The 13,303-nt window shown below is 38.9% G+C and overlaps 1 protein-coding gene across 4 annotated transcripts in view; it reads left to right on the top strand.

The window, feature by feature from the left end:
* Positions 1-7,871, top strand: part of LOC111863235 (SRSF protein kinase 3) — a 97,904-nt gene extending 90,033 nt beyond the window's left edge. For all 4 annotated transcript variants that reach the window (XM_023849355.2, XM_023849356.2, XM_033750978.1 and 1 more), the window contains 2 exons: positions 536-698; positions 5,587-7,871. In XM_023849355.2, coding sequence (XP_023705123.1) covers positions 536-698; positions 5,587-5,771 — 348 coding nt within the window. In that variant the 3' untranslated portion in view covers positions 5,772-7,871. The remainder of the gene's footprint in view (positions 1-535; positions 699-5,586) is intronic.
* Positions 7,872-13,303: the final 5,432 nt, after the last annotated feature.

Genomic DNA, 13,303 nt, shown 5'->3' with positions numbered 1-13,303 from the left:
TGTTCACAAGAGCCCTCCGCTGGTCCCTATCCTGAGCCAGATCAATCCATACCATCTCATCATATTTCTCCAAGATCCATTTTAATATTATCAAACTACGTATGTGTTGGGCCTTCTCAGTGGTCTCTTTCCTTCTGGCTTTCCCAACAATATTCTATATGCATTCTGCTTCGCCCCTTTTCATGCTACATGCCCTGCCCATCTCATCCTCCTTGACTTGATCATTCTAATTATACTTGGAGAAGAGTACAAGTTACGAAGCTCCTCATTATGCAGTTTTCTCCAACCTCCTGTCACTTCATCCCTTTTCAGTCCAAATATTCTCCTCCGCACCCTCAGTCTATGTTCCTCCTTTAATATCGGAGACCAAGTTTCACACCCATACAGAGCCACAGTCAGAATTATTGAATGTTATAAAGTTAAAGTAGTGTTAAACTCTTACCTGTCCCTACCTCCTCAATATGTGTGAAAATATATGTTTGTGTATAATCATAAAATTATTGGTACAGTGAAACTTCTATGATAAATTTTACAGGCATTTGAGTTAGCCACTGGGGATTACTTGTTTGAGCCTCATTCGGGAGAAGAATATTCCCGTGATGAGGACCACTTGGCACACATCATTGAACTACTTGGAAATATCCCCAGGCATATAATGTTCTCTGGAAAATATTCCCGTGAATTCTTCAATAAGAAAGGTAAAGTTTGTTCTTAACACTGAAAGCTTGTTACTCAAAGCTACTGGCATGTAATTTATATGTCATTTGCCGGAATGGATGTTCATTTTACAATGAAAGTGTAACATGCATTAGGATTCCCTTACAACCTCATAACACTCCATAAGAAACACAATATTTGTATACCCCCAACTGCATGTACTGTTTTAGCTCACTCGGAAGCCAGGGTTGTGGGTTTGAATCCCACTTGGGGCATGGATGTTTGGAATCTGTGCGTTTTTCTGTTTGTGGTGGCCTGTGTTTAGGTACATGCCTTGCGACAAGCTGATAACCCATCCAAGGAATCCTACCGTCTGTAAAAACGATAAAGAAACTGAGAAATCAGCCCTGTATGCTCCAAAGTGTAAGCAGGAGGAACAAAATATACCCCCTACAATCTTTCTTTACAACAAATGCTTTGGTAATCATATTGAATTTTTTCCAAAACTGAGTTTTAAACAAAATGGGTTTCCAAAGTTTGGGTAAGTTAATCTTCAGCAAAAATGAATTCTGCTATAGTTGTTCAAGAAAATTTTTTGGACCATTCTGCATTCAAAGGATCCTCACGTTTTTCCAAATATGGAGTATTTCTTCGTTACCACTTTCCTAACTGTAATTATTCTGTGTTAAAAGAAGAGGCTGCAATACTCCCCAGGAAAATTATTTAATTAATTCCTGGTACTCATTTGTGTTAGAGGCTGAGTTGACCCCAGCGCCATAGTGCAGCTGGAAGGATTAGGTAAATTGAAAAACAATCCAATATCTCCCTCTATGACAGACTTCTGAATTAAGGAGTGAACTCTATATGACTTCTTGCTAAATTATCTGTGATTATAATCTGTTATTTCTTGTCAGGTTGTACTCAGACACGTGGTTTTCTTGAAGATACTGTGTTATGGGAAGTGCTACCACAGTTTGTGCGATGTCCCCTTCTTTGTTGACATATGGGGACAGCCGCCAGTCAACCAGAGAACTGAGATCAGTAGTGGGCCCATTGTTCACTCCAATCTGACTGTGGTTGTTCAATGATCTCTGGCAATGATAGAGCCAGGATTTTTCTATTGAGGCCCTTCTATCATCTCTAACCATGCAGAGGCCAGGATATTCATTCTGTGCCCAGCCAGTGTGGGGTTGGAGTCATTCCCTCCACATTTCATGCACATGGCGGTATCTGAGAGGACATTAAAACATAAGGGGTGTCTCAATGACACACAATGGCCAGTCAGCAGCCCTTTTACCAGACTACTCTGTTTGCTGTCCAACACAGATGTGTAGGCAGTTTATCCAAAGGCTCTTCAATAAATAGTGTGACATGTTGCGCAACGGAGGACCCCTACCTCCCCAGCGGCACGTGGCAGTAACGTAGCGCTCTCGTAATAGGCGAGTCATTACCCCGCCACTCTCCCCGCGGTGATGTGCCGAGCGGAGCCAAAGTTAGCCGAGTCCCCACAACCTGGTAGCTATGCAACACGAGTCAACAGCGGTGATGTCACCAAGGGATATCACGGTTGCTAGGCAGCAGTCAACAACTCCAGACAGCGTTGCTAGCAACATGGCACCAGACGACAATGGTCCGGAACGAGGCTACATAAGGAGCAGCGAAGGCTATTCACAGTTAGTTCCGAGCAAGCCTACGAGTCGAGTTGACACATAGCAGCAGTCGCGATAAGAAGACGCGAACGTGTGGTTACAAGATTTTATGTGACAGTGTGCGATAACTAAGAAGTCAGCGAGCGGAAGACTTATTGTGTGCTTTCGAGACTTAGTGAGCGCTGTAGTACAGTTATATTTGGAGTGTGTCATTCAGGGAGATTTGTATAGCTCCCGCGTTATTAGTACGTGAAGACTTTGGTTGTAGGGTTTGTAAAGTGTGGAAACCCCACAACTGTGTTATAAATAATTGTAGCCGTTACTTCACACCAGGTGTGACATCCCTGTCTTTGGAGTGCTTCTCATTCAGCCACTCCTTAATATCGAGCCTGTCAGTGCATGGTGAGAGTGAAATTGGTTTAGAACTAAGGACTGAACTGCTGAGTCCCTCCCCAGCCAAGGCATCTGCATCGTCATCGTCCTAAATCCCATTGTGACCAGGGATGTAGAGGGGCGTAACCTTGTTCTGTTTAGACTGTGATCATTGTCTGTAGAGATTCCCACACCAGTTTGATGTTACACTTGATGCCCCAAGGGCCTGGAAAGCTGCCTGGCTACCTGCACATACACATATTTGCTCTTCTGCGTATATTATTCCTTTGTATACTGCCCTTTATGTGGGCTTAAATCTCAAATGTTCTACCTGAAATGCTGTGGGGTGTACATCAAGTGACAAGAGTAGCCTCCTCCTCAGTATGACTATATCTGCCAGCTATTCCGGGTGCTTCTGCATACAGACTAGTCTTTGGAACTTGAAGGGTCATGGGCCAAGCCAAAAGCCAGTGTTCGTGTTAACAGAATATCAAGTTTAACACTTTGCAGACCGGCAATTTAAATATTTAAATCACCCTGGGGACCGGCATTTTTATACCTACTACCCTAACTTGTGCACTGTTCACTTTAAAAATTAATATAAAATCTCCTAATTAATTTTATGAACTAAAATTTTTGGAGAACACTTACCAGTGCTCCTAGAAGTGCTTGAGGGTGTGATATTTCTGGAAACATTCCCCTTTGTGAACTGCGCAAACATGGCATTGCCTAGAAGGATGCTTCCCCTTGGAATGTTCACTCTTCACAATTATCACGACGGTATGTTTCTGCATATCACCCAAGAGTCTCCCAGGGGTGTCCACATGAGGCATGCGTGGGGTGGGAGTTTATGGGCTAGGTCGCACTAAGTCTGTCTGACTCTGATTCTGCTGCCACCATGCCACGGTCTAATGTAGTGTTGTCACGATGTTTTCGAAACAGGAACAACAGAGTTGGGTAAAGATTGAATGTGCCAGAGGCCGTACAGCACGACAGTGTCATCAAGGTCTTCAAGAGGCTTGCGGGGAATCTGCATTGCCTTACAGAACAATGGCAAAATGAGTAAAAGCCTTCAATGAGGAACGCCAAAATTTGGCAAGAAATGTGTCAGCCAGGTCATCCTGGTGTCAGTGAAGAAGTGTATGGTCTTTCCACATTACTGGAGAGTGATCGATGCCATACGATTCGTGAGCTGGCCCAAGAGACAGGATTAGCGCATACAACTGTGCTTCACATTCTGAAGGAACGCCTGAGCATGAGAAAAATTGCATCACGATGGGTTTCGCATGAATTGATGGAAATGCAGAAATGGCTACAATATGACGCTGCTTGTAACCAGTTGGAGCGCTGTGATCGCAAAAGAGAGGTTTTCTTACGCCATATCATTACACTGGATGAGACAAATGAGCCACAAATGAAACGCCAATCGAACAAATGGCATCATTATGGGTCACCACAAAATCAAAAGTTCGTCAGAACCCCAGCAATGTGAAAGTTATGGTGATTCTCGTGTACGACTGTGATGGTGTTATCCTAACGCATACCATTCCCTGACAGCAGACCGTCAATGCGCAGTATTACTGTTCATTTTTGGAACACAACCTGTGACCAGCTTTGAGAAAGGTGCTACACTTTCTGAAGAACCCACCCATCATTTTGCAGGACAATGCTCGGCCACATGCAGCGCAAGCTGTGGCTGATTTGTTCGATCGATGGGGCTGGGAAGTGCTGTACCATCCACCATACTCCCCGGACTTAAGCCATTGTGACTTTGACTTGATTCCTAAGATGAAGGAACCAGTTCATGGCATTCGCTTCAGAACTGTTCCAGAGATTCTTCAGGCAGTAGACCGCTCCATTCGAACTATCAACACAACAGGCGCTGCTAAAGGTATCCTATGACTTCCACATCGCTGGCAATGGGTTGTACACAATGCTGGTGACTACATTGAAGGACAGTAAAACTTCGAAACATGCATCTATTTTGTATCAGTTGTAAATAAATAGTTGCCACTGTTAAAGTTCCAATCCTCGTAAGTATATTACTGACCAGCAAAAGACTGTTGCAACTATCTGAAGATCACTGCTGTAAACACAGTGAATGCTGATAGATGGAAGAAACCATGCATGACAGTGGAGTGAAGGCGCCTTTTTCAGATGACTTAACACTTTTCTGTAAGTGCGTCTTTCCACATATGATGAGATATTTTATAAGGCAGTTTCTTGTAATGAATGTCTTTAGTGACGTAAACAAACTGTAGAACTGTGTCAGATTTTTGTTGTTTAAGAATATTATCACGTGTGGCCTATGTAACGCGACAAGTAAATTCACACGGGTGTCGGATTTTGCTAAGACATATATTAGACAATCTCTTCTACACTTCCAAGTACAATTATCATCCACTTATAATGTCGTCAGACATTTCTTACAATGCTGTTATAAATATTTGTTGCACCGCTAATCTTGGTGAAGTCTTCTGTTCCCTTTGTCAGATACGAGCTTGCTCTTGCTCTGGTCGGAGCTACACTAAGAACTCTAAAACTCAAAAGTGACTAGTCTCTTCAAAGCAGGACTTTTATAACTTCCACACAGACTCGATAGGGAATACCATGTTGAAGGGATAAGCTCAGCCACTGCTATGCAGAACTGCTTCCAACAACTCGTGTGTAACGGTGGAAACCACTGTTAGATTGTTAGTCATGTATAGCAATGGATGCATTCTGATTGTAGCATTGTAGCAGGAACTTCACTCATTGCCTAGAAAATCAACCATGATCTCCTCAACCATCCCGGATTCCTGGCGGTATACCACAATATGTTCAGTAAACATTATTCTTCACTTCTATCACGTGTATTACTGTCCACCATAATTGGACCAGGATTATGTATTGACTGTATTGATTGCAGGAGAACTTAGACACATTACCAAACTGAAACCATGGGGCTTGCTGGAAGTTCTGACGGAAAAGTACGACTGGAACCGTGTGGAGGCTGAAGCGTTCGCAAATTTCCTCACGCCTATGTTGGCATTCGATCCCAACATGCGCGCCACTGCAGGAGAGTGCTTGCAGCATCCCTGGCTGAACTTGTGAGGTCAAAACATAAGCCCTCACCAGTATTTCCTATACTTGCTGGTTCAGTATGGTCCTCAGCTAAGTTATCAGATCTGTCCTCTGGCCTGTGAAGTAGAGTCTATAATTCCAGAGAAAGAACTCTTCATTTTAGCATCTTCCATTGCCAATGGAGATGTTGACAGTAATGGAGACCATTCTGAAGTCTCATGAGAAGATATCGAAGATCTGATATGTGGCTAAAGATTTGATGTGTTCTCAAGTTTGTGGGTCAACAGTGAAAATAGAGACTTCTCCATTCCTTGGTACAGAGTCATGTTATATAAATGTAATATTTTTGTAGAGAGTATAATCCTGTAACTGGAAATACAAGAATACAATTTACTCATATGAAATAAGGGCATAAAAGAAAAAAAATGAACACGATGCATTGGTACCAACTTGTGATATCTAGGTTGACATTATGTCTTGGTGATGAAATAGCTTTTGCGTTCCATGCAGCTTGCTGAGTTAGCAGAATTTGGTATATGCAACAGACAGGGTACATAATATTAGTGGTGGCTTTGGTTACAGTGTGTATGTTCCGTGTACCACGTTTTTCCTACTGGAATCATAAATGTACCGTTTAGCTGAGCAGGACAATCAGGTCAGTATTATGTAACAAGGACCAAAGTACACTTGAAATTAGCTGAAATAAATAATGAATTGGTTTCAAGTTTTCTATGCTGTAAGTTTACACCTTTATCTAAAATAACAATGATAGTTTTTACAAATGTGTTAGAAGTGATTGCTACTGTTAATAGTGTCCCACTTGAATTTATGAAAGGTTATGTAGTGGTGTTGGGCTCCATATTTCAAGATGAACTGGACTGCAGATCATATCATGAGAACAACTGGCAACTGATGATATTTTATGCACTTATGTTATACCAGAGTTTATTTGCAAATTTATTGATTTTAATATTAATTTTCTAGAAGTGCCTCGCACTCCTGTCATGAAAGGGCTGTACTGGATTGGAAAATGCTGTGTTTGAAAAGGTGTGCAGGCCACTGTTTCAAATTCTTAGTTTTTTATATCCTCAGTCACAAATTCAACGTCTGCATGTGGTTTTAAAGTGGTATTTCTTCAGAAATTTCTGTATTAGAAGGTCCCTTCAGATTCTCAATTATTGTATCTTCAGTCACACGTGCTTTAGTATGTCTCTGTGATTTTGGAGTGGAACTTCCTTCAGAAACTTCTCTGTTTGAAAGTTCTTCAAATTCTTCACAATTTGTGTGTTGCTGCTTTCAATCACGGATGTTTCTGATCTGGAAATATCCTTGCTGTGTGGAACTTGTGAATTCTTACTTATCTGCATATTAGTTCATCAGTATACATCATTGAAATTGTACTATAATACATTACAAGCACAAATTTGGAAAAAAATAATGATTTATGAAAGGAAATGACAGAAATTATGATGGAATGGTGAGGAAGAAAAAGGAAACAGTGTAACAATAATAGTTTCACAGCATTTAATCAATAAAATACTGAGTGTACAGAACACAGAAAAGAGCGATAACCACACAGACTGGTCTTGTAACTTGTATTCAGAAGATGTTTGTTTGAAATCTTGGCGAAGTCATTGGCTATCCTGAGGTTCTTTGTGGTTTTCTTCAGTCTCTCCAGGGAAATGGCAGTATAGTACCCAGGTAGGCTATGACTCTTTCCTTCCAAATTCTCAGAATTTGTCATCTGTCATACAATTTTACATTATATAGTTTGCAATACTGAAAGCATCATAAAATAAACCATTGAGGAAAACAGTAGAATGATGAAAAAAATCAGTTTTTGTTGGGGAAGCGATAGATGATGTTGAGATAGTGTGCCCCAAGCAGCTCTAATGAAGACAGAAAAGCTTAGCAGATGTGATGTAGAGGGATACAGGTACAATTATAGGGGATTGCAGTGCTCAGATAGAACAGGACAGTATGCGGGGAGTTAAGTGAAGGCAGCAAAGGTAATGAAGGAAGAGATCATTAGACATGGATGTGTCAAGAGGCTGGAGATAATGGATGGACTGAAAAGTCAGTAAGTCTTAAACTGACAAGATATACACAAAATTACTGGGTTTTTGGACTTTTTCCATCCAGAATTCTAGGTAACAAGAGGACACGACTTTTCAGAAACTGGATCTGTTTCCATCTTCAGCTGAGAAAGGAAAACACCTACTCAGTGGTCCAGTGATTGAGATTAGCTCTTCTAAGGGGCCCAACTGAGTGGGTGCCTTCCTTTCTCACCTGAAGACGGAAACGGATCCAGTTTCCGAAACGCCGTGTCCTCTTATTACCTACAGTTCCGGATGATGGAAAAAGTCCAAAAACCCAATGAATGTGTGTGTGATCCACCATCGTCAGAACCCTTTAGAATCTGCTTAACAAGATATAGTTAGGATGGAAAATGAAAGAGCATAATTGGTTACTTAATTAAAAGAAAGGGTTTGAAAACAACCATGAAACATACTTTAAATTTTGACAGTGATCACAGAATTTTGGTGGTACATTTTAAAAGTATTGGAATAATGAAAATTAGTAACAAGGATAAAATGAAAGAATAAGATACTTAAATTACAAAACAGAGAGATCAGAGAGTTCATAAATAAGACAAAAAGAAAAATACCAGCATGTGAAATCAGGTCAGTTGAATAGAAGCTATTTAAAATACACTGTTAATAACAACTGAAGTAGTATATGAAATAATGTCATCAGGGAAGATGAAAAATAAATGAGTAAAACATTTGTGCCTGTGGACCAATTGCAAGAGATACAGGAGAAAACAGGACAAGAGAATGGAGATCAAGACTGGAAAAATAATTCATATTAATTATATGTTTTTCTCTCTTTGGTTATTTAAGGATGCTTTCAGTATTGAGGCTGTATCGCAATGGGTGGGAGGAGGATAGGAGAATGGGAGAGGATACAGAACAAAGTGATTGTACCTAACAGAGTTACTATCCTGGCATTTGCCTAAAGAGGCTGAAGAAAATCATGAGAAATGACAGGCAGGTTAGATGGAGTCTTGGTAGAGATTTGAATTGAATACCTCCCAGATACAAGCCCAGAGCATTACCTCTAGACCAATCTGTTCAGTTGTATTGCATTGTACTGACTTGGAGGGCAACATCCAGCCATTCCAAACACACTGTCCACACTCTGCCTCCAGCCTCAGTATGGTCCTAATATCCATACAGAGGCAATGATGTCCTTTCTGTGCCCATCCAAAGCTGGACAGTAGAAAGATGTGTGGCAGGAGAATTCGTCAGCCTGTTCACATTTCCTGCTTGTTACATTATCTGAGAGGCCCGTAACATGTGGGTGCTGTCTTAATGTGCAATATAGTGGTCAGTCAGCAGTCATTCTACTGGTCTCCTTTGTTTCCTGTCCAGTCACTGTGGGCCTTAAGACTGTTAATCCAAAGGCTCTCTAATAACAAGCTTTGACTGCCTCATTCCTGGTGCGGCTTGTAATGCTTATCTTTCATCCACTCCTTAATCTCAAGTCTACCAACACATGATGAGAGTGAAATTGGTGGTTTGGGACTGTGGAGTGAACTGCTCGGTCCTTCCTTAACCACGCCGTCTGCATATTCTGTGCCTCAAGTCTCGCTGTGACCATGGATCTAGAGGAACAAACATGTTCCATTTATAGAAGGCAGTTATTGCCTGCACACACAGCCAGACTTGCTTTTTCTTACCCTTGATATCTCAAGGGCCTGGCAAAATGCCTGGCTACCTGAACATATACAAATTTGACCTGCTTTATTGTCCATATTCAGTCCTTTACACAAGGAGAGATCATGAAAATTTATGAACAGCAGCAGGTTAGGAATAAGGTCATGCAGAAGGTAGGAAGGAAGGATTAGTAGTTTTGTAAAGTCAGAGGTACATGGTAATACTCGACTGTTATATGACTGATGTAAATGTAGAAGGATCTAAGGAAGAAGAAGGCTTAATATTAATCCATGCTTAATCCCTTTTGAACATTATGTATAGTATATGTGTTCTAATATTTCAGTATTTTGAAAAGATGCTTGGGTTTAAGATTACACAAATTGTGTTGAAACAAAATTAGGATGTGAGATTTGAGGTTTTCACAGCGGTGACTATGAAGAAAGCAGTCTTCTGGTATGTGGCATCGTGTAGATGTCTGTTAACACCACATCTACACGGTGCCACATCCCGGAAGACTGCTTTCTTCAAAATTAGGATGATTAAAAACAAGCAGTGGAGTGAAATAAGGGAGTATCCTCACACCAAACTACTGTAGTGCTATATGGGATGAAGTTATAGGAGAAACTGTAGACCCAGTCAACAGAATATTAATATTTGCAGATGGTGTGTTGATTTGGGGTAAGGACAGGAATTAAGTTGGAAAGAAACTAAAACATTGAAGGTTTATTATAAAGGAATATAAACTGAAAATGAGTATGGACAAAGTGGTGATTATAAGGATTTCAAGGAACCTAGGCACAAATGTCACAGTAAACCTTAATGTGACATTTGTTTATTTTGGAAGTGAAATGGAATCACATGTTAAAATCAACTGAGAGGCCAGTAGAATAGAAAATAGTTTTAAATTTTACCAAAATTTAAAGAGAATATACTAACATACAACACAAGAATATGGGCCATCGCAAAGAGAAACAACAGAATCCAAGCAGTGGTTATGAAATTTTTCATACCCATTGAGAAAAAAAAAACAGGAAAGGTTAGATTTTGAAATTAATGGTTTTGAGAAGAAGTTGAACTCAGAATGTATTAATATAGTCAGAAAATAAATTATTACAATGGCCTGTCTTTGTAAAAAATAGAACCTAACAGGGCATTACAATTAAAATTTAAAGACAGAAACTAAATGTTGACAGTAATGGACTGCATGGCTCTGAGTAAATTTCGTAAATGTACAAGGTTTTACTAGAATGTGAAATTAATGCTCTTGGCTCATAGTTCCAGTTCATCTCAGAGGTGATAAAACATACAGTGCAGTTGCATTTTATGTAAATTCAAAATAGTGTGATATAAAAAAATATTAATATAGTTGTAGTTATGCGCCAAGTTTGAAATAATATGGATTCCAAAAACTTCAGATAGAATCAATTATGTGTTTTTAAACTTGTCTTGAATTATGCAAGGTCTCCAGGAGCACGACCTCACATAAAATGTGACTGCACTGTATTAGCAGTTGTTTTGTGGCATAGGTGAAGACAGATCAGGGTATGGAGTTATGCACACGTTTTAATTAAAAATGTTTCTATGAACAGATGACTTTATAACTGCAGGTGCTGTAATCAGAAACAAGTTCGAAGAAACTAAAACATTTATGTTGAGAAAATGAACACCTGTTAAGTGGAGAAGTCTGTGTTATATTTATATAATTTTAACAAAAAATTAAATTAAATAAATACAAATTTTATAATTCAGAATAAAATGTTACAGCATGTTAACCACAAATATATGGAGGCAATTTGTATTAATGAATGGTATATCTTATCAGTTTTTCATACCTCTGTACATTCCTGGGACTGCATGATATACAGCATATTAATAATGTAGGCCTATTTTTTTTTATGAAATCATATTGAAGTGAATGGAGTGTGATTATGTTGGTGTATACTTACAGGAAAGCTTTTACTGCACTAGCTTGCAGCTGCTGATCTGAGGAATCTCTTTAAACAATAAATGCTATGCAAATATTAATGTCACAGAATGGTATGAAAACTGTTCCAACTTTAGTCCTCCACTATTATATGTTCTTATCCAATAGCAACCTTCATTCTTTTTGTTATAGTTTAAACATCATGATATATTTGGCAGAGGTATATGGGATATGTGAAAACATAATGTAGGCTGATGTTCATCATGTTGGAAGTTGTCCTATATACATAAAACTAACATAATGCCCACTTCAGATCAATTTCAGTGTTTTCACAGGAATGCTGATGGAGGTGCCAATTAATGGCTTCCATGTGGAGGACAAATGAACATGATGTTTAATTATAAACATGTCTTTCAAGATAGCTCATATATTCCCAGCTCTTGAATGCTATGGCTGAAACATTTTTACCTGGTAGCTATAGTCAGGTGCATATGTGTGAGGACATTGTTAGTTAAGTTAAACATAAAGTTAAAGTCAGAGTTGTCCATGTCATGAAATCAGATACATTTCCAGCCTTTGTACACTTAATAGCTACTATTCAGCTTAAGGAACCTTCAGTAACTTTGAACAGCTGACTGGGTAAGCTGCAGAAATATTTCAGACATGATATTAAGCATACAGCACAGGCCAGAATTTGTTTTTCATGTGTGTGTGTGGGTTTAGTTCTGAGGTGAACATGAAATCTGAACTTGAAAAACATTTGTAATAATAATAATAATTCAATTCATGTTTATTTACATGCAAACTTAACAGCTCAGAGGCCGATTACAAAGTTTGCACGAGTACATAGAAATATACAAAAATAATTAAAGAACAAAACACAAAATACAACAGTCTATATAAAGGCAATAAATTAATAATAATAATAATTCAATTCGTGTTTATTTACATGCAAACTTAACAGCACAGAGGCCAATTACAAAGTAAGCACGAATAGATAGAAATACACAAAAATAATTAAAGAACAGAATACAAAATATGACAGTCTATATTAATTACAAAGTGAGCATGAATAAAGATACAGAAACAAACACACAGAGAGAAAGCCACAATGTGACAGAGAAGAACAATTTGAGTTTCAAATAATAATAATAATAATCTAATTTAGATGACAAGAAGCAGCAGCTGAGGTAACATGACATTATTAATTATCTTGTAATTTTTGGAACTTTGTATTTTACTGTCCTGTTGCAGTTACTGTGCGAACAATACACTACGCACTAGCCACCAAAGATGGAAAATGGAGATGTAAACCTTGATATTTTAAATTTGGTAACATTTTAAGGTATAAGCACATTTTGTATATTGCTTCCAGAATTATTTCATTACTTAAAACTGTCACCAAAATTTTACATCAATACAGTGTGTTTTACCCAGTATTGGTTTTGTGTTTTGCATGCTTCCTACCTGTGTCATGAGTAGTGGTGAGAACCCTTAATGGAAGGGAAAAGATTGTAGTTGTTAACCAAGAATACTGACACTGTCTGAGGGTTTCTTTTTTAATTGTGGCATGAGATCATCGCATAGATCATTAAAAACATGAAGAGAAATTGAAGTTGTTTAGGTAAGTTTGAGGAACTGCTTTAATGACTATGCAGAAGTTTTATTTAAACCAAAAGGCTCATCTTAATTTATTGATGTCAACAGGGATTTTGTAAATCTACTGGCACTGTATGGGTGTGAATCTTGGTCTCTGACATTAAGGGAGGAACATAGACTGAGGGTGTTGAAGAGAATATTTTGACCGAAGAGAGATGAAGTGACAGGAGGTTGGAGAAAACTGCATAATGAGGAGCTTCATAACTTGTACTCTTCTCCAAGTATAATTAGAATGATCAAGTCAAGGAGGATGAGGTGGG

Source organism: Cryptotermes secundus, unplaced genomic scaffold (genome assembly GCF_002891405.2).
Source record: "Cryptotermes secundus unplaced genomic scaffold, Csec_1.0 scaffold688, whole genome shotgun sequence".
Lineage (NCBI taxonomy): Eukaryota > Metazoa > Arthropoda > Insecta > Blattodea > Kalotermitidae > Cryptotermes > Cryptotermes secundus.
Note: the sequence above shows the minus strand (reverse complement) of the source record. Positions and strands in the feature narration are given on the sequence as shown.